Here is an 18,929-nt window from a genome sequence, read left to right as displayed (position 1 = left end):
CGGCACGTCATCAAGTTTCCGGTTCGGGTCCCGCCCAGCCGCCGCCCGCGCCGCGCAGGGTTGTTGATTTCCGGTTCCGGTCTCCGTCTCCGTCTCTTCTCGCCCCCTCAGTCACGTGGTGCCGGCCGGCGGGTAGCAGCGGGAGCGGAACAGTTCCGGGCAGAGCGGCCGCTGTCCTGTCCTTCAGTGGGTTGTGGGCGGGTAGGGGGAGGGGGTGAGGGTTCATTGACCCTGAGGGGGTGGGGGTAGGGGTCTGTGTTGTCCCTGAGGGGGTGGGGGTAGGGATCTGTGTTGTCCCTGAGGGGGTGGGGGGGGGGGTCTGTGTTGTCCCTGAGGGGGTGGGGGATCTGTGTTGTCCCTGAGGGGGTGGGGGATCTGTGTTGTCCCTAAGGGGGTGGGGGGTCTGTGTTGTCCCTGAGGGGGTGGGGGGTCTGTGTTGTCCCTGAGGGGGTGGAGGTTCATTGTCCCTGAGGGGGTGGGGGTAGGGATCTGTATTGTCCCTGAGGGGGTGGGGGATCTGTGTTGTCCCTGAGGGGGTAGGGGTAGGGATCTGTCTTGTCCGTGAGGGGTGGTAGTGATCTGAATAATCCTTTTGTTTCTGGGGGAGGAGGACTGAGACACACGCGGGGGGGGTGGGGGTGAGGGTAGGCAGAGGCTCAGCAGAAAGAGGCGGAGGACCGTCGGGTCACCAAGCCGAGAAGCAGGGGGTAGAAACTGGGAAGTCGTGTTTGTGGGGAACGGGGGGGCTCGTCTGGGATCGAGCATCCTCCGTCGGCTGACCGGGTGCTGAGAGCCTGGGCGGATAAGAAACAAGGGGTCGTTGGGTAGATCAGAGGGGGACAGTAGATCGTTGAGTGCCTAGACAGAGAGAGATCGCTGGAGACCCAGGCAGAGAGAGATCGGAGATCGCTGGAGACCCAGGCAGAGAGGGATAGGAGATCGCTGGAGACCCAGGCAGAGAGGGATAGGAGATCGTTGGGGACCCAGGCAGAGAGGGATAGGAGATCATTGGGGGCGCAGGCAGAGAGGGATAGGAGATCATTGGGGGCGCAGGCAGAGAGGGATAGGAGATCATTGGGGATCCAGGCAGAGAGGGATAGGAGATCGTTGGGGACCCAGGCAGAGAGAGACCAACAGGCCTTTGGTCTACAGCTAAGGAGCAAAGGGCAGGTTTCATCACCGGTGAAAGGAGCTGAGAGCAGTCACCGCGTGGTGCCCAGTGTTCCCCGTCTGACGCTGCTGCAGATCCCCGCCCGTGCTCCTGAGGTGAGGCAGCGCTCCCCCAGCCTCCTGTCACCCCTGCTGCAGAGCAGGACGGCCCACGCGTTCTTGACACGCGGTAGCCTGCCCATCCAACTGCGGATCCGAGGTGGGGGGGAGGGGGCGTCCCCTGAATAGGGAAACATGGCGAGCTCCGACGTCCTGGAATACAACGATATCTACCAGGAGCTGAAAGGAATAATGGTGTGTACTCGGGCGACGGGGTTGCTGGGGAGGGGGAACTGTGCGGGAGTGAACGTCTCTCTTGGCACGGGGAGGGGTTGGTGGAAGATACAGGGTCGGGGGCAATTGAGACGGGGGGGGGGGGGGACTGTGGCACGATATTGGATTTTCGGTGTGGGTTCTCGGTGTGTGGGCATAACCGACTGCTCCAGCATTTGTTGCCAAGTAGGACTCGACCAGATTTCCGTGGGTCTGGGCTCGCGTAGGTATGGCTGACAGATTTCTCTCCCTTACAGAGACGAGTGAACCGGGTGGGAGTTCACAAGGGATCCGTAGGTACTTATCAGCATCTTGATGCCGCGCTCTTTGCTTTTTGGATTGATTTCCAAATCCCGTGATGTGCCAGGGCAGGATTTGAACCCAGGTCCCCCAGAACATTACCTGGGTCTCCAGATGTGAAGGGCTCCAGCCCGAAATGTCGATTTGTTTTTTCCTCTGCTCCTCACATGCTGCCTGACTTGCTGTGTTTCTCCAGCACCACTCCTGACCCTGGATTAATTGCCTAGCGATATGCAGAGAGTAGTAATGCGTTCCCAGTGGTGGTGGTGGTGGGAGCAGAGTCATTGGGGACATTTAAGCGACTGCTGGACATGCTCATGGATAGCAGGGAGTTGAGGGGTGTGTAGGTTAAGCTACAATATTTTACATTAGGATCAAATCTCGGCACAACATCATGGGCCGAAGGGCCTGTTCTGTGCTGTACGTACCTGTGTTCTATGATAATATCATTAGGCCACCGCCTCCCGTTAAATGGGGGATGGGGATCACATCTGTCCTGGGAGTGGGAAGGTGCCTGTGTGGAAAAGTTGCACGTTAACCTCCATCGGGGGATGGTAAGCCCCTCGTGATAGTGAAAGCCTCGATTCGACCTCCCCACCGAGCCCTCTCTGCTTGACCACCCTCCCCAAGAGGGTCCACGCAACCCGTCCATGCTGACCCAGATATCCCAACCCAATCTAGTCCCACCTGCCAGCACCCGGCCCATATCCCTCCAAACCCTTCCTATTCATATACCCATCCAAATGCCTCTTAAATGTTGTCATTGTACCAGCCCCCACCACATCCTCTGGCAGCTCATTCCATACACGTACCACCCTCTGGGTGAACAAGTTGCCCCTGAGGTCTCTTTTCCCATCTCACCTACACCCTCTAGTTTTATATTATAGATTAGATTCCCTACAGTGTGGAAACAGGCCTTTCAGCCCAACCAATCCACACCGACCCTCCTCAGAGTAACCCATTTCACTCTGACTAATGCACCTAACACGATGGGCAATTTAGCCTGGCCAATTTTCCCTGACCTGCACATCTTTGGACTCTGGGAGGAAACCGGAGCAAACCCACGCAGACACAGGGAGAATGTGCAAACTCCACACAGTCACCCGAGGCTGGAATTGAACTCTGGCACTGTGAGATAGTGGTGCTAACCACTGAGCCACTGTGTCCCCTGTTTATCCTTATCGTGCACCTCATGATGTCATAAGTCTTTATGTGGGGGTGGCACGGTGGCACAGTGGTTAGCACTGCTGTCTCACAGCGCCTGAGACCCAGGTTCAACTCCCGCCTCAGGCAACTGACTGTGTGGAGTTTGCACGCTCTCCCTGTGTCTGCGTGGGTTTCCTCCGGGTGCTCCAGTTTCCTCCCACAGTCCAAAGATGTGCGGGCCAGGTGAATTGGCCACGCTAAATTGCCCCTAGTGTTAGGTAAGGGGTAAATGTAGGGGTATGGGTGGGTGGCGCTTCGGTGGGTCGGTGTGGACTTGTTGGGCCGAAGGGCCTGTTTCCACACTGTAAGTAATCTAATCTAATCTAATAAAGTCACCTCCGACGCTCCAGGGACAACAACCTGTTCAGCCTCTCCCTGTAGCTCCAACCCGGGCAGCATCCTTGTAAATCTTTTTTGAACCCATTCAAATTTCACAACATCCTTCCTTTAGGATTGAAAGCAGTCTTCCAAAGGTGATCTATCAAGTGTCCTGTACAGCTGCAACATGATCTCCCAACCCCTGTACTGACCAAATGCTGCCTTCACTATCCTGTCCGGAGTGTCTCAGTCCCTGGTCGTGTGGGTGAGGGTGGGGATCTCGGGGTTTGTGTACAGAGGTCTGTTTTAACCTCTGACCTCTGACTGCAGATCGATGGCCGACTGCGACTCAGCCACCACACCATCGTCTTTAAGAACAGCAAGACTGGGAAAGTGGACAGTGTCCAAGCCTCAGATGTCAGCGATGGAGTGTGGCGCCGAGTGGCCAGGGGCTACGGCATCAGGCTACAACTGAAAAACGGCAACCTCTGCAAGTTTGATGGATTCCGGGAAGGGGTGAGTGTAGACACAGAGAGAGAGAACGGGCCTGGAGCTCTCCCAAAGGAGTGTCTAACAACCTCCACCCAGCCACGGACAGGGCAGCACTAGGATTCTGTCTGACAACTCGTTTTCACCCAACCCACCGCACCCACCTCCGAGGTGATCTCCCCTCGTCACGTTCCATCTACCCCACTCTCTCCCTCACCCACTCACAAGGGTAAGTGTCCCTTATTCCTCAGCTCCCTCAAAGTGTCTAACTGAGGGATATGGAGACCGGAACTGTACACAGTGCTCCCAGTGTGGGTCTAACTGAGGGATATAGAGGCAGGAACTGTGCACAGTGCTCCCAGTGTGGGTCTGACTGAGGGATATAGAGGCAGGAACTGTGCACAGTGCTCCCAGTGTGGGTCTGACTGAGGGATATGGAGACCGGAACTGTGCACAGTGCTCCCAGTGTGGGTCTGACTGAGGGATATGGAGACCGGAACTGTGCGCAGTGCTCCCAGTGTGGGTCTGAGGGATATGGATATGGGAACTGTGCACAGTGCTCCCAGTGTGGGTCTAACTGAGGAGTATGGAGACAGGAACTGTGCACAGTGCTCCCAGTGTGGGTCTAACTGAGGAATATGGAGATGGGAACTGTGCACAGTGCTCCCAGTGTGGGTCTGACTGAGGCATATAGAGATGGGAACTGTGCGCAGTGCTCCCAGTGTGGGTCTAACTGAGGGATATAGAGATGGGAACTGTGCACAGTGCTCCCAGTGTGGGTCTGAGGGATATAGAGATGGGAACTGTGCACAGTGCTCCCAGTGTGGGTCTGACTGAGGGATATGGAGATGGGAACTGTGCACAGTGCTCCCAGTGTGGGTCTGAGGGATATAGAGATGGGAACTGTGCACAGTGCTCCCAGTGTGGGTCTGAGGGATATAGAGATGGGAACTGTGCACAGTGCTCCCAGTGTGGGTCTGACTGAGGGATATAGAGATGGGAACTGTGCACAGTGCTCCCAGTGTGGGTCTAACTGAGGGATATAGATACAGGAACTGTGCACAGTGCTCCCAGTGTGGGTCTGACTGAGGGATATAGAGATGGGAACTGTGCACAGTGCTCCCAGTGTGGGTCTGAGGGATATAGAGATGGGAACTGTGCGCAGTGCTCCCAGTGTGGGTCTGACTGAGGGATATGGAGATGGGAACTGTGCACAGCGCTCCCAGTGTGGGTCTGACTGAGGGATATGGATATGGGAACTGTGCGCAGTGCTCCCAGTGTGGGTCTGACTGTGGGATATAGAGACAGGAACTGTGCACAGTGCTCCCAGTGTGGGTCTGAGGGATATAGAGATGGGAACTGTGCACAGTGCTCCCAGTGTGGGTCTGACTGAGGGATATAGAGATGGGAACTATGCACAGTGCTCCCAGTGTGGGTCTGAGGGATATAGAGATGGGAACTGTGCGCAGTGCTCCCAGTGTGGGTCTGACTGAGGGATATGGAGATGGGAACTGTGCACAGCGCTCCCAGTGTGGGTCTGACTGAGGGATATGGATATGGGAACTGTGCGCAGTGCTCCCAGTGTGGGTCTGACTGTGGGATATAGAGACAGGAACTGTGCACAGTGCTCCCAGTGTGGGTCTGAGGGATATAGAGATGGGAACTGTGCACAGTGCTCCCAGTGTGGGTCTAACTGAGGGATATAGATACAGGAACTGTGCACAGTGCTCCCAGTGTGGGTCTGAGGGATATAGAGATGGGAACTGTGCACAGTGCTCCCAGTGTGGGTCTAACTGAGGGATATAGATACAGGAACTGTGCACAGTGCTCCCAGTGTGTGTCTGACTGAGGGATATAGAGACAGGAACTGTGCACAGTGCTCCCAGTGTGGGTCTGAGGGATATGGAGACGGGAACTGTGTACAGTGCTCTAAGTGTCATCTAAGTGGACAGCTGTCTCTACTTGCTAGTCATGACCTTCCCTCGTCTGGAAATCTGAAGTGCAGACCCTGAAGTAAGTACTGCTAGCAAAGCTCAGCAGGTCTGGCCGCATCGGTGGAGAGAAAAACCGAGTTAACGTTTCGACCAAGTGCTGCCCCACTCATTCTGGTTATCCCGTTATCCTTCTCTGTCCCGGCCCCCCAATGGGCTGTATCATTCCTTAAAGCAGGAGAAGCTAAGGCAGGCAGTGTTTGAGATGTGGTCTCACTATTTACTCTGAATAACTGGAGCATAACATCCCGAGATTCTACTCCGTTCCTCTCGGAGTAAACGTGACGTCGGTTCTGACAGAGTCATCTCGATTTGAAACGTGAGTTAGTTGTTTCTCCCTGGATGGTATCGGACCCGCTGTCATCTCCAGCACTTATCGTTCTCAGCTCCGAATCCAGCATCTGCAGGTCTATTACCTTAACTCCTCTCCCCCTTGCTCTCTCTCACTCTCTCCTCTCTTGCTGTATGTGGACTCTTGCTTGTGGTAAACTCCCGAATTCTCCCTGTTTGACAATGATTCAGTTAATTCCAACTCTGTCAGGAGGAGGTGCTCGAGTCTTTGAGTCCGGCCCTAATACCTCGTGGTTTGTTCTGGCAGGATTTCGACAAGATGGCAGATTATTTCAAATCCCATTACCAGGTGGAGCTGCAGGAGAAGGAGATGTGTGTGAAGGGCTGGAACTGGGGAACGGCTCGGTTTAACGGTGAGTGAGTCATCCTTTGTGTCAGAAAAGCTCGGAATGATGCTGAGGGAGTGCGGCGCTGTCGGAGGGTCAGTGCTGAGGGAGTGTCGCACTGTCGGAGGGTCAGCGCTGAGGGAGTGCGGCGCTGTCGGAGGGTCAGCGCTGAGGGAGGGCCGCACTGTCGGAGGGTCAGCGCTGAGGGAGGGCCGCACTGTCGGAGGGTCAGCGCTGAGGGAGGGCCGCACTGTCGGAGGGTCAGCGCTGAGGGAGGGCCGCACTGTCGGAGGGTCAGTGCTGAGGGACCGTTGCATAGTGTTGACAGAGGGTAGTGCTATCCCAGAATTATTGAATGCTGGTTATCGGTGTCAGAAATAACCTCTGAAACCTTTGTCTTGAGAACGATGTTACAAATCCCCAAACTCTGTGAGGCCTTAACTTGCATCGACTTGAAACATGCTTCAAGTTGAGTTGGTTTATATGTCATCACCTTTTTTCCAGCATTTTCCTACTGTCACCCTTCAGTTCACATCTCGTTCTGGGAATGACAGACTGAGTGTTAACACTGTACGTATTTTCTGCAGGTTATAAAATCATACAGCACAGAAACAGACCCTTCGGTTCCAATTCATCTGGGCTGGCCTGATAGCCTGAATTAATCTAATCCCATTTGGCAGCGTTTGGCCCCCATCCCTCTAAATCTTTCCTGTTCATGTCCCTGTCCAAATGTCTTTTAAACGTTGTCATTGTAGCAGCCTCCACTCCTCCTCCTGGCAGCTCCCTCCATACACGCATCACTCTGTGTGAAAAGGTTGCCCTCGTCTCCCTTTTAAACCTTTCCCCTCTCGCCTTAAAGCCATGCCCCTCTGGTTTTGGACTCTCCCACCCTGGGGAATAGACCATTGCTATTTACCCTATCCATGCCCCTCTATGGGGTCACTTCCTACGCTCGAGGGAAAGTGGGCCTCAAGTGTGGTGCTGGAAAAGCACAGCAGGTGAAGGGTTTTTGCCTGAAACGTCGATCTTCCTGCTGCTCGGAAGCTGCCCGACCTGCTGTGCTTTCTCAGCACCACTCTGTGGACTGTAATCTCCAGCATTAGCAGTCCTCACTTTCACCCAGAACATAGCCCCAGCCTATCCAGTCTCTCTCTCTCTCTCAAGTTCAAACCCTCCATTCCAGCTGGCATCTTTGTTCATCTTTGCTACACCCTTTCTACTTTAATCATCTCCTCTTCAGAGCAGGGTGACCAGACCTGTACACAGCGGCCTTAACCAATCTCCTGTACATTACCTCCCAACTGCTATACTCGGAGCTCTGACTACTGAAGGTAACCACGCCAAATGCTGTCTTAGACCTCCAGTCCACCTTTAGGGGACAAAATATGTGAACTTTAACCTTGTGTCTTCTGCGGCCGTCTCCTTCATTTCAAGCTCCCTCAGCTCAGTTTGCCGTGCCAACCACTCCAGAGATGACGATTTCTGTATTTCTGCTATTCCATACCCTTTCTCCCTGCACATGACCTGACTTTCTGGGTGGTTCTCACTTTCTCTGATTGGGGGTGGACAGTGTTTAAAAATGACACACCACCAAGTTATAGTCCAGGGTCGGACTTCACAGCAGAGAATTACCGTGATCTTTTGTTAGAAAGTCTCTGTCTTGTGATCCTCCACCACGACTATCTGATGAAGGAGCAGCGCTCTGAAAGCTAGTACTTCCAAATAAACCTCCCTTTGTCTGATCCTGAATTCACGTCGCATTCTTACGCAAGTCTATTCACCTCAAGCATTTTAACGAAGTTATTTAAATGCATGTTTAAAACAAAATGGTAGATGTCACCCCTCAGGGAAGGAACACCTGAGATGGGTTTCCGCCTTCATAGACAATAGGTGCAGGAGTCGGCCATTCAGCCCTTCGAGCCTGCACCACCATTCAATATGATCATGGCTGATCATTCCTAATCAGTATCCTGTTCCTGCCTTATCTCCATAACCCTTGATTCCACTATCCTTGAGAGCTCTATCCAACTCTTTCTTAAATGAATCCAGAGACTGGGCCTCCACTGCCCTCTGGGGCAGAGCATTCCACACAGCCACCACTCTCTGGGTGAAGAAGTTTCTCCCCATCTCTGTCCTAAATGGTCTACCCCGTATTTTTAAGCTGTGTCCTCTGGTTCGGCACTCACCCATCAGCGGAAACATGTTTCCTGCCTCCAGAGTGTCCAATCCTTTAATAATCTTATATGTCTCAATCAGATCCCCTCTCAGTCTTCTCAACTCAAGGGTTTACAAGCCCAGTCGCTCCAGTCTTTCAGTGTAAGGTAATCCCGCCATTCCAGGAATTGACCTCGTGAACCTACGCTGCACTCCCTCGATAGCCAGAATGTCTTTGCTCAAATTTGGAGACCAGAACTGCACACAGACGAGATGGAAACGCACACTGAGCGTCCACATGGTTCCTCCCCTGCAGAGCGCTCTCACTCAGGTGGTGATGGTTTAATGGGAATCATCATTGCAGTGCGAGGCCAATGGGTTTCTTCACTGTCCTTCCTCCCCACGCACTCTTCCCACAGGGCAGTTACTTTCCTTTGATATCGGCGAGCAGTCGGCATTTGAAATCCCGCTGTCGAACGTCTCACAGTGCACCACGGGGAAGAATGAGGTCACCCTGGAGTTCCACCAAAACGATGATGCTGAGGTCTCCCTGATGGAAGTACGCTTCTACGTGCCTCCGTCCCAGGAGGACGGCATGGACCCCGTGGAGGTAGGAGAGGCCGGTCCACAGATACCCGCTGCTCGGGAGCTTTCACGTGCCTATGGAAGACCCTCCCTCCAGACCCCTCACCCTCCTGCCAAAACACCCTCACTCTAACCACTGACCCTCCCCTCAAACACCCTCCCTCTAACCCACTGACCCTCCGCCAAAGACCCTCCCTCTAACCCACTGACTCTCCCCTCAAACACCCTCCCTCTAACCCACTGACTCTCCCCGAAACACCCTCCCTCTAACTCACTGACCCTCCCCTCAAACCCCCTCCCTGTAACTCACTGACCCTCCGCCAAAGACCCTCCCTCTAACCCACTGACTCTCCCCTCAAACACCCTCCCTCTAACCCACTGACTCTCCCCGAAACACCCTCCCTCTAACTCACTGACCCTCCCCTCAAACCCCCTCCCTCTAACTCACTGACCCTCCGCCAAAGACCCTCCCTCTAACCCACTGACTCTCCCCTCAAACACCCTCCCTCTAACCCACTGACTCTCCCCGAAACACCCTCCCTCTAACTCACTGACCCTCCCCTCAAACACCCTCCCTCTAACTCACTGACCCTCCGCCAAAGACCCTCCCTCTAACCCACTGACTCTCCCCTGAAACACCCTCCCTCTCACCCACTGACCCTCCGCCAAAGACCCTCCCTCTCACCCACTGACCCTCCCCTCAAACACCCTCCCTCTAATCCACTGACCCTCTGCCAAAGACCCTCCCTCTAACCCACTGACCCTGCCCTCAAACACCGTCCCTCAAACCCCCTCCCACTAACCCACTGACCCTCCGCCAAAGACCCTCCCTCTAACTCACTGACCCTCCCTCAAACACCCTCCCCTCAAACACCCTCCCTCTAACTCACTGACCCTCCCCTCAAACACCCTCCCTCTAACCCACTGACCCTCCCCTCAAACACCCTCCCTCTGATCCACTGACCCTCCCCTCAAACAACACCCCTCTAACTCACTGACCCTCCCCTCAAACACCCTCCCTCTGATCCACTGACCCTCCCCTCAAACACCCTCCCTCTAACCCACTGACTCTCCCCTCAAACACCCTCCCTCTAACTCACTGACCCTCCCCTCAAACACCCTCCCTCTAACTCACTGACCCTCCGCCAAAGACCCTCCATCTAACCCACTGACTCTCCCCTCAAACACCCTCCCTCTAACCCACTGACCCTCCCCTCAAACACCCTCCCTCTAACCCACTGACTCTCCCCTCAAACACCCTCCCTCTAACTCACTGACCCTCCCCTCAAACACCCTCCCTCTAACTCACTGACCCTCCGCCAAAGACCCTCCCTCTAACCCACTGACTCTCCCCTGAAACACCCTCCCTCTCACCCAGTGACCCTCCGCCAAAGACCCTCCCTCTCACCCACTGACCCTCCCCTCAAACACCCTCCCTCTCACCCACTGACCCTCCGCCAAAGACCCTCCCTCTCACCCACTGACCCTCCCCTCAAACACCCTCCCTCTGATCCACTGACCCTCCCCTCAAACAACACCCCTCAAACACCCTCCCTCTAACTCACTGACCCTCCCCTCAAACACCCTCCCTCTGATCCACTGACCCTCCCCTCAAACACCCTCCCTCTGATCCACTGACCCTCCCCTCAAACACCCTCCCTCTAACCCACTGACCCTCCCCTCAAACACCCTCCCTCTAACTCACTGACCCTCCCCTCAAACGCCCTCCCTCTAATTCACTGTCCCTCCCTCTAACCCCCTCCTCTCTAGACCCCCTCACCCTCCTGTTGAAGGCCGTTTCTGTCGACCCCTAGCCCTCCGTTTGGAGACTCTCCATCCGCTCTCTGAGCATTGGTATTAAGGTTAGCGTTGCTGGTTAATTCAGGGGGGTGTTGCTGGTTTGACTGCTGGGATTCCTGACCTTTGTGACCTGCCTCCTGTTTTCCCAGGCTTTCTCCCAGAATGTCCTGTCGAAGGCTGATATTATCCAGGCCACCGGAGACGCGCTGTGTATCTTCAGAGAGTTGCAGTGCCTCACACCGAGAGGCCGTTACGATATTCGCATCTACCCAGCATTCCTGCATCTTCACGGCAAAACGTTTGATTATAAAATCCCGTACACCACTGTCCTCCGCCTCTTCCTCCTGCCCCACAAGGATCAGCGGCAAATGTTCTTCGTGGTATGTACAGCGCGGGTTTAGCTATGGAGAAAAGCTGGTTGAAGATTTGTAGCTCGGGTGTCCGTTGTTGTGGTTCTGTTCGCCGAGCTGGAAGTTTTTGCTGCAAACGTTTCGTTCCCTGGCTAGGGAACATCATCAGTGGTGTTGGAGCCTCCTGTGAAGCGCTGCTTTGATGTTTCTTCCGGTATTTATAGTGGTACACTAGAACAAAGGACCCAATAGCCAGCACGAGCCAAACTAACGTAGTTTACAAAATACCATGCAAGGACTGCACAAAACACTATATAGGACAAACAGGAAGACAGCTAACAATCCGCATCCATGAACATCAGCTAGCCACAAAACGACACGACCAGCTATCCCTAGTAGCCATACACTCAGACAACCAGGAACATGAATTTGACTGGGAAAACACTACCATCATAGGACAAGCCAGACAGAGAACAGCCAGGGAATTCCTAGAGGCATGGCATTCATCCACAAACTCCATTAACAGACACATGGACCTGGACCCCACATACAAACTACTACAGCTGAAACTGACACCCGGAAACGGCAAGAACAAACCACTATAAATACCGGAAGAAACATCAAAGCAGCGCTTCACAGGAGGCTCCAACAGCACTGATGATGTTCCCTAGCCAGGGAACGAAACATTTACAGCAAAAACTTCCAGCTCGGCGAACAGAACCACAACAAGAAAAGCTCCCTCTACGCTGTCCCCCCATCAAACACCCCCAGGGACAGGGACAGTGCGAGGTTAGATACAGAGTAAAGCTCCCTACACTGTCCCCCATCAAACATTCCTAGGGACAAGGACAGCACGGGGTTAGGTACAGATTAAAGCTACCTCTACACTGTGCCCCCATCAAACATTCCCAGGGACAGGGACAGCGCGGGGTTAGCTATGGAGAAAATCTCCCTCTACACTGTCCCCCATCAAACACTTCGAGTAAAAAGTGAGGTCTGCAGATGCTGGAGATCAGAGCTGAAAATGTGTTGCTGGTTAAAGCACAGCAGGTCAGGCAGCATCCAAGGAACAGGAAATTTGACGTTTCAGGCCAGAGCCCTTCATCAGGAAGGCTTCATCCTGATGAAGGGCTCTGGTCCGAAACGTCGAATTTCCTGTTCCTTGGATGCTGCCTGACCTGCTGTGCTTTAACCAGCAACACATTTTCAGCACCAACAAACACTCCCAGGGACAGGGACAGCACGGGGTTAGATACAGAGTAAAGCTCTCTCTACACTGTCCCCCCAACAAATACTCACAGGGACAGCATGGGGTTAGATACAGAGTAAAGCTCCCTCTACACTGTCCCCTCATCAAACACCCCAGGACAGGGACAGCACGGGGTTAGATACAGAGTAAAGCTCCCTCTACACTGTCCCCCATCAAACACTCCCAGGGACAGGGACAGCACGGGGTTAGATACAGGGTAAAGCTCCCTCTACACTGTCCCCCATCAAACACTCCCAGGACAGGGACAGCACGGGGTTAGATACAGAGTAAAGCTCCCTCTACACTGTCCCCCCAACAAATACTCACAGGGACAGCACGGGGTTAGATACAGAGTAAAGCTTCCTCTACACTGTTCCCCCATCAAACACTCCCAGGACAGGGACAGCACGGGGTTAGATACAGAGTAAAGCTCCCTCTACACTGTCCCCCAACAAACACTCCCAGGACAGGGACAGCATGGGGTTAGATACAGAGTAAAGCTCCCTCTACACTGTCCCCACATCAAACACCCCCAGGACAGGGACAGCACGGGGTTAGATACAGAGTAAAGCTCCCTCTACACTGTCCCCACATCAAACACCCCCAGGACAGGGACAGCACGGGGTTAGATTGGAAGCTGATTGGTTGCCTTCTCTTACAGATCAGTTTGGATCCTCCAATCAAACAGGGGCAGACCAGGTACCACTTCCTGATTCTGCTGTTCTCGAAGGACGACGATCTGGCCCTGACCCTGAACATGAGCGAGTGAGTGTGGGGGGCTGTGGGAGTGAGCTGGCCAGGGGTGTGGGGGGCTGTGGGAGTGAGCTGGCCAGGGGTGCGGGGGGCTGTGGGAGTGAGCTGGCCAGGGGTGTGGGAGGCTGTGGGAGTGAGCTGGCCAGGGGTGCGGGGGGCTGTGGGAGTGAGCTGGCCAGGGGTGTGGGGGACTGTGGGAGTGAGCTGGCCAGGGGTGTGGGGGGCTGTGGGAGTGAGCTGGCCAGGGGTGCGGGGGCTGTGGGAGTGAGCTGGCCAGGGGTGTGGGGGGCTGTGGGAGTGAGCTGGCCAGGGGTGTGGGGGGCTGTGGGAGTGAGCTGGCCAGGGGTGTGGGGGGCTGTGGGAGTGAGCTGGCCAGGGGTGTGGGGGGCTGTGGGAGTGAGCTGGCCAGGGGTGCGGGGGGCTGTGGGAGTGAGCTGGCCAGGGGTGCGGGGGGCTGTGGGAGTGAGCTGGCCAGGGGTGCGGGGGGCTGTGGGAGTGAGCTGGCCAGGGGTGCGGGGGGCTGTGGGAGTGAGCTGGCCAGGGGTGCGGGGGGCTGTGGGAGTGAGCTGGCCAGGGGTGCGGGGGGCTGTGGGAGTGAGCTGGCCAGGGGTGCGGGGGACTGTGGGAGTGAGCTGGCCAGGGGTGCGGGGGGCTGTGGGAGTGAGCTGGCCAGGGGTGCGGGGGGCTGTGGGAGTGAGCTGGCCAGGGGTGCGGGGGGCTGTGGGAGTGAGCTGGCCAGGGGTGCGGGTGGCTGTGGGAGTGAGCTGGCCAGGGGTGCGGGGGGCTGTGGGAGTGAGCTGGCCAGGGGTGTGGGGGGCTGTGGGCGGTGAGCTGGCCAGGGGTGTAGGGGGCTGTGGGAGTGAGCTGGCCAGGGGTGTGGGGGGCTGTGGGCGGTGAGCTGGCCAGGGGTGCGGGGGGCTGTGGACGGTGAGCTGTGTGTGCGCTGGAGCAGTGCAGAGGGGCTCCTTGTGGGTGTGAGATGGAGCGGGCGGGGGGAATCGAGAGAGTCTGCAACGTGGGCTGTGACCAATTCCACTCGGGGAACTTTGCCGGTGAAGCTGGGATTGTCACAAGGTTTCCGGGAAGGGACTTGCTCTCCCCAGTACACCGGCTGTGACCAGTGCTGAGGGACAGACAGCACTGACCTGGGTTCTCTCTGTAACCACGAAACCGCCCGTTAACACAAACCGTCCTTTTGGAACCACAACGAAACAAAAATACCCACCTCCCAACTTCCCAACTCTGTCACTTGAACTCTTCCCCCATCGCCAGGGGCTGCAGGGAGACGCAGATCAATAAACACAGCGCTGGTGTATCTGGCCAAGGGAACTAAAAGGATAGGGGGACTCGGTTCAGTGACACCCAGTCCACGGGGCTGCTTCTGAACCCTGACCCCCGCCCCCCCCTTCCCGGCTCCACCCTGACCCCCCCCCCCCTTCCCGGCTCCACCCTGACCCCCCCCCCCCTTCCAGGCTCCACCCTCCCCCCCTCCTTCCCGGCTCCACCCTGACCCCCCCCCCCCCCCCCCCCCCCCCTTCCCGGCTCCACCCGGACCACCCCCCCCCCCCCCCCTTCCCGGCTCCACCCTGACCACCCCCCCCCTTCCCGGCTCCACCTTGACCCCCCCCCCCTTCCCGGCTCCACCCTGACCACCCCCCACCCCCTTCCCGCTCCACCCCCCCCCCCCCCAGGCTCCACCCTCTTCCCCCCCCCCCCCCCCGGCTCCACCCTGACCCCCCCCCCCTTCCCGGCTCCACCCTCACCTCCCTCCCTCCTTCCCGGCTCCACCCTGACCCCCCCCCCCCCCCCCACCTTCCCAGCTCCACCCTCACCTCCCCCCTCCCTCCCAGCTCCACCCTGACCTCCCCTCTCCTTCCGGCTCCACCCTGACCCCCCTCCCTCCCGGCTCCACCCTCCCCTCCCCCCTCCCTCCCGGCTCCACCCTCACCTCCCCCCTCCTTCCCGGCTCCACCCTGACCCCCCCCTCCTTCCCGTCTCCACCCAGAGCCATTGGCAAACTGCCTGGAGGACAACCCCGTTCGGCGCCTGCTCTGCCATTTATAGCTGAACCCCCCTCCCCTCCTTTCTGCCCGCTCTCTGGACCCCTTCAACCCGAAAAATCTGTCCATCTCCTCTTCCAGCGGAGCCGGTCCCCTCCCTCTGGGGCAGAGAATTCCCCGGATTCACCACGCTCCGAGAGAAGATATCCTTCCTCACTCTCTTTGGTGAAATCTGCTCCCCCTTATTCCAAATCTCTGACTTGTCATTGGCGAGGAACCGGGCTCTCTCCATCTGCTTTGTCAGCCCCCTTCAGCATCTTAGCATTCAGATCCCCCCTTGTTCTGAGGAGCTCCAGGGAGCGGACACCTGATTTAGGTTTAGATTACTGAGTGTGGAAACAGGCCCTTCAGCCCAGCAAGTCCCCAGTCCCTACATTGACCCCCTCACCTAACACTACGGGCAATTTCCCATGGCCAATTCACCCAACCTGCATGTCTTTGGACTGTGGGAGGAAACCGGAGCACCCGGAGGAAACCCACACAGACACAGGGAGAACGTGCAAACTCCACACAGTCAGTCGCCTGAGGCGGGAATTGAACCAGGGTCCCTGGCCGCTGTGAGGCAGCAGTGCTAACCACTGTGCCACCCAAATTGTTCAGGCCCTCTGCATAAGGCAATCCCCTCATCTCTGGAATCAGTCAAGTGACCCTCCCCTGAACTGCCTCTAATGCACCGACATCCCTCCTCAAGTAAGGGGATCAGAACTGGGTTCGATACTCGGGGTCCCTTGCACGTTTGTAACAACACTTACAGAACATGGAGCATTCCAGCACAGTCCAGGCCGTTCGGCCCTCCATGTTGCACTGACCTGTGGAACCAGTCTGAAGCCCATTTACCCTCCCCCTATTCCATTTTGATCCATATGTTTATTCGATGACCATTTCATTGCCCTTCAAGTTGATGAGGCTGCTACTGTTGTAGGCAGGGCGTTCCACGCCCCTACTACTCTGAGTAGATTAGATTAGATTCACCACAGTGTGGAAACAGGCCCTTCAGCCCAACAAGCCCACACTGACCCTCCAAGGAGTAACCCACCCTGACCCATTCCCCTCCCCTACATTTACCCCCGACTAATGCACCTAACACTCCGGGCAATTTAGCATGGCCACTTCACCTCGCCAGCACATCTTTGGACTGTGGGAGGAAACCCACACAGACACGGGGAGAACGTGCGAACCCCACACAGACACGGGGAGAACGTGCGAACCCCACACAGACAGTGGTCCGGAGGTGGGAATAGACGCCGGGTTCCTGGCGCTGTGAGGCAGCAGTGCTAACCACTGAGTCACCGTGTCATCCTACAGAGTAAAGAATCTACCTCTGACATCTGTCTTATCACCCCTCAATTTAAAGCTATGTCCCCTCGTGTTAACCATCACCATCCGAAGGTAAAAGGGCTCCCTGCCCACCCTGTCTAACCCTCGGATTATTGTGTCCGTCTCGATATAGTCACCTCTCAACATTCTTCACTCCAGTGAAAACAGCCTCAAGTCCCTCAGCCTTTCCACGTAAGACCTTCCCTCCAGACCAGGCAACATCCCGGTAAATCTCCTCTGCACCCTTTCCAAAGCTCCCACATCCTCCCTATAATGCGGTGGCTAGAACTGTACACAATACTCCAAGTGCGGCCACACCAGAGTTTTGTACAGCTGCAGCATTATCTCGTAGCTTTAAAACTCAATCCCTCTACCAATAAAAGCTAACACACCGTATGCCTCCTTAACAACCCTCTCAACCTGGGTGGCAACTTTCAGGGATCTATATACATGGACACCGAGATCTCTCTGCTCATTTACACTACCAAGAATCTTACCTTTAGCCCAGCACTCTTTATTCCTGTTACTCCTAATGTGAATTACCTCGCACTTTTCCACATTAAACTCCATTTGTCACTTCTTAGCCCAGCTCTGCAGCTTATCTGGGTGGCACAGTGGTTAGCACTGCTGCCTCACAGCGCCACAGACTCAGGTTCAATTCCCGTCTCGGACAACTGTCTGTGTGGAGTCTGCACATTCTCCCCATGTCTGCGTGGGTTTCCTCCGGGTGCTCCGGTTTCCTCCCACAGTCCAAAGACATGCAGGTCAGGGTGAATTGGCTGTGCTAAATTGCCCATAGTGTGAGGCGCATTAGTCAGAGGGAAATGGGTCTGGGTGGGTTGCTCCTCAGCGGGTCGGTGTGGACTGGTTGGGCCGAAGGGCCTGTTTCCACACTGTAAATAATTTAATCTAATCTTACCTATGTCCCTGTGTAACCTGCAACATCCTTTATCACTGTCCACAACTCCATCGACCTCTGTATCATCCGCAAATTTACTAACCCATCCTTCTACGCCCCCACCCAGGTCGTTTATCAACATAACACACAGCAGTGGCCACAGAGCAGATCCTTGCGGAGGACCAGTAGTAACTGAGCTCCAGGATGAATATTTCCCATCAACCGCCACCCTCTGTCTGCATTCAGCTTGCCAACTTCTGATCCAAACCACTAAATCCCCCTCAATCCCATGGCTCTGTATTTTGTGCAACAGCCTACCGTGGGGAACCTTATCACACGCCTTACTGACCTCCACATACACCACATCAACTGCTTTACCCTCATCCCACTGTTTGTCACCTTCTCAAAGAACTCAATAAGGCTAGTGAGGCACGACCTACCCTTCACAAAACCGTGTTAACTATCCCTAATCAAATTATTCCTTTCTAGACGATGAGAGTCCTCTCTCTTATAACCCTTTCCAACACCTTACTCACAGCCAGAGTAAGGCTCACTGGTCTATAATCTCCAGGGTTGTCTCTCCTCCCCTTCGTGAACAAGGGAGCAACATTTGTTCTCCTCCAGTTTTCTGCCACTATTCCTGTAGACAATGACAACATAAAGATCAAAGCCGAAGGCTCTGCATTCTCCTCCCTGGCTTCCCGGAGAATCCTCGGATAAATCCCATTCAAGATGAAGGGCTTATGCCCGAAACGTCGAATTTCCTATTCCTTGGATGCTGCCTAACCTGCCTAACCAGCAACACATTTTCAGCTAAATCCCATCCAGCCCAGGGGACGTATCTATTTTCACACCTTGTAGAATTGCTAACACCTCCACCTTGTTGCCCTCAATCCCGTCTAGTCCGCTGGTACATGTATACTCTGTTGTCCTTTCACAATCACAACCTATGTTTCCCGTGCCGTCCCTGTTCCCCGCTGTAGCTGCAGATCTGTTTCCTGTAATTCACACACAAAGACGCCCAGATCCCTCTGCACTGAACCGTTCTGAAGTTTCTCTCCACATTGAGGTAACAAGTTACCTCTCAGGCCTTCCAACCAAAATGGAGAGCCCCCAACTTGGCACATTGGGTGTGGGGGGGGGGGGGGGGTGGACCACCCTGACGGGGGGGAAACGAAGTGGGAGGACGGTGTGAGGGGGGGAGGTGGGTACAACCTCACAGGGGTACGGAGTGGGAGAGGGGAGTGTGGGGGAGGTGGGTACACCCTGACAGGGAGGTGGGGTGGAGGGGGGGGGGGGG

General features: G+C 55.5%; 1 protein-coding gene across 1 annotated transcript in view; it reads left to right on the top strand.

The window, feature by feature from the left end:
- Positions 1 to 642: 642 nt before the first annotated feature.
- LOC132834521 (FACT complex subunit SSRP1-like) overlaps positions 643 to 18,929 on the top strand; it is a 36,845-nt gene continuing 18,558 nt past the window's right edge. Inside the window, exons 1-6 of the mRNA XM_060853441.1 lie at positions 643 to 1,464; positions 3,637 to 3,822; positions 6,385 to 6,490; positions 9,037 to 9,227; positions 11,152 to 11,382; positions 13,263 to 13,366. Coding sequence (XP_060709424.1) covers positions 1,405 to 1,464; positions 3,637 to 3,822; positions 6,385 to 6,490; positions 9,037 to 9,227; positions 11,152 to 11,382; positions 13,263 to 13,366 — 878 coding nt within the window. The 5' untranslated portion in view covers positions 643 to 1,404. The remainder of the gene's footprint in view (positions 1,465 to 3,636; positions 3,823 to 6,384; positions 6,491 to 9,036; positions 9,228 to 11,151; positions 11,383 to 13,262; positions 13,367 to 18,929) is intronic.

Source organism: Hemiscyllium ocellatum, chromosome 40 (assembly GCF_020745735.1).
Source record: "Hemiscyllium ocellatum isolate sHemOce1 chromosome 40, sHemOce1.pat.X.cur, whole genome shotgun sequence".
NCBI classification, from domain to species: domain Eukaryota; kingdom Metazoa; phylum Chordata; class Chondrichthyes; order Orectolobiformes; family Hemiscylliidae; genus Hemiscyllium; species Hemiscyllium ocellatum.
Note: the sequence above shows the minus strand (reverse complement) of the source record. Positions and strands in the feature narration are given on the sequence as shown.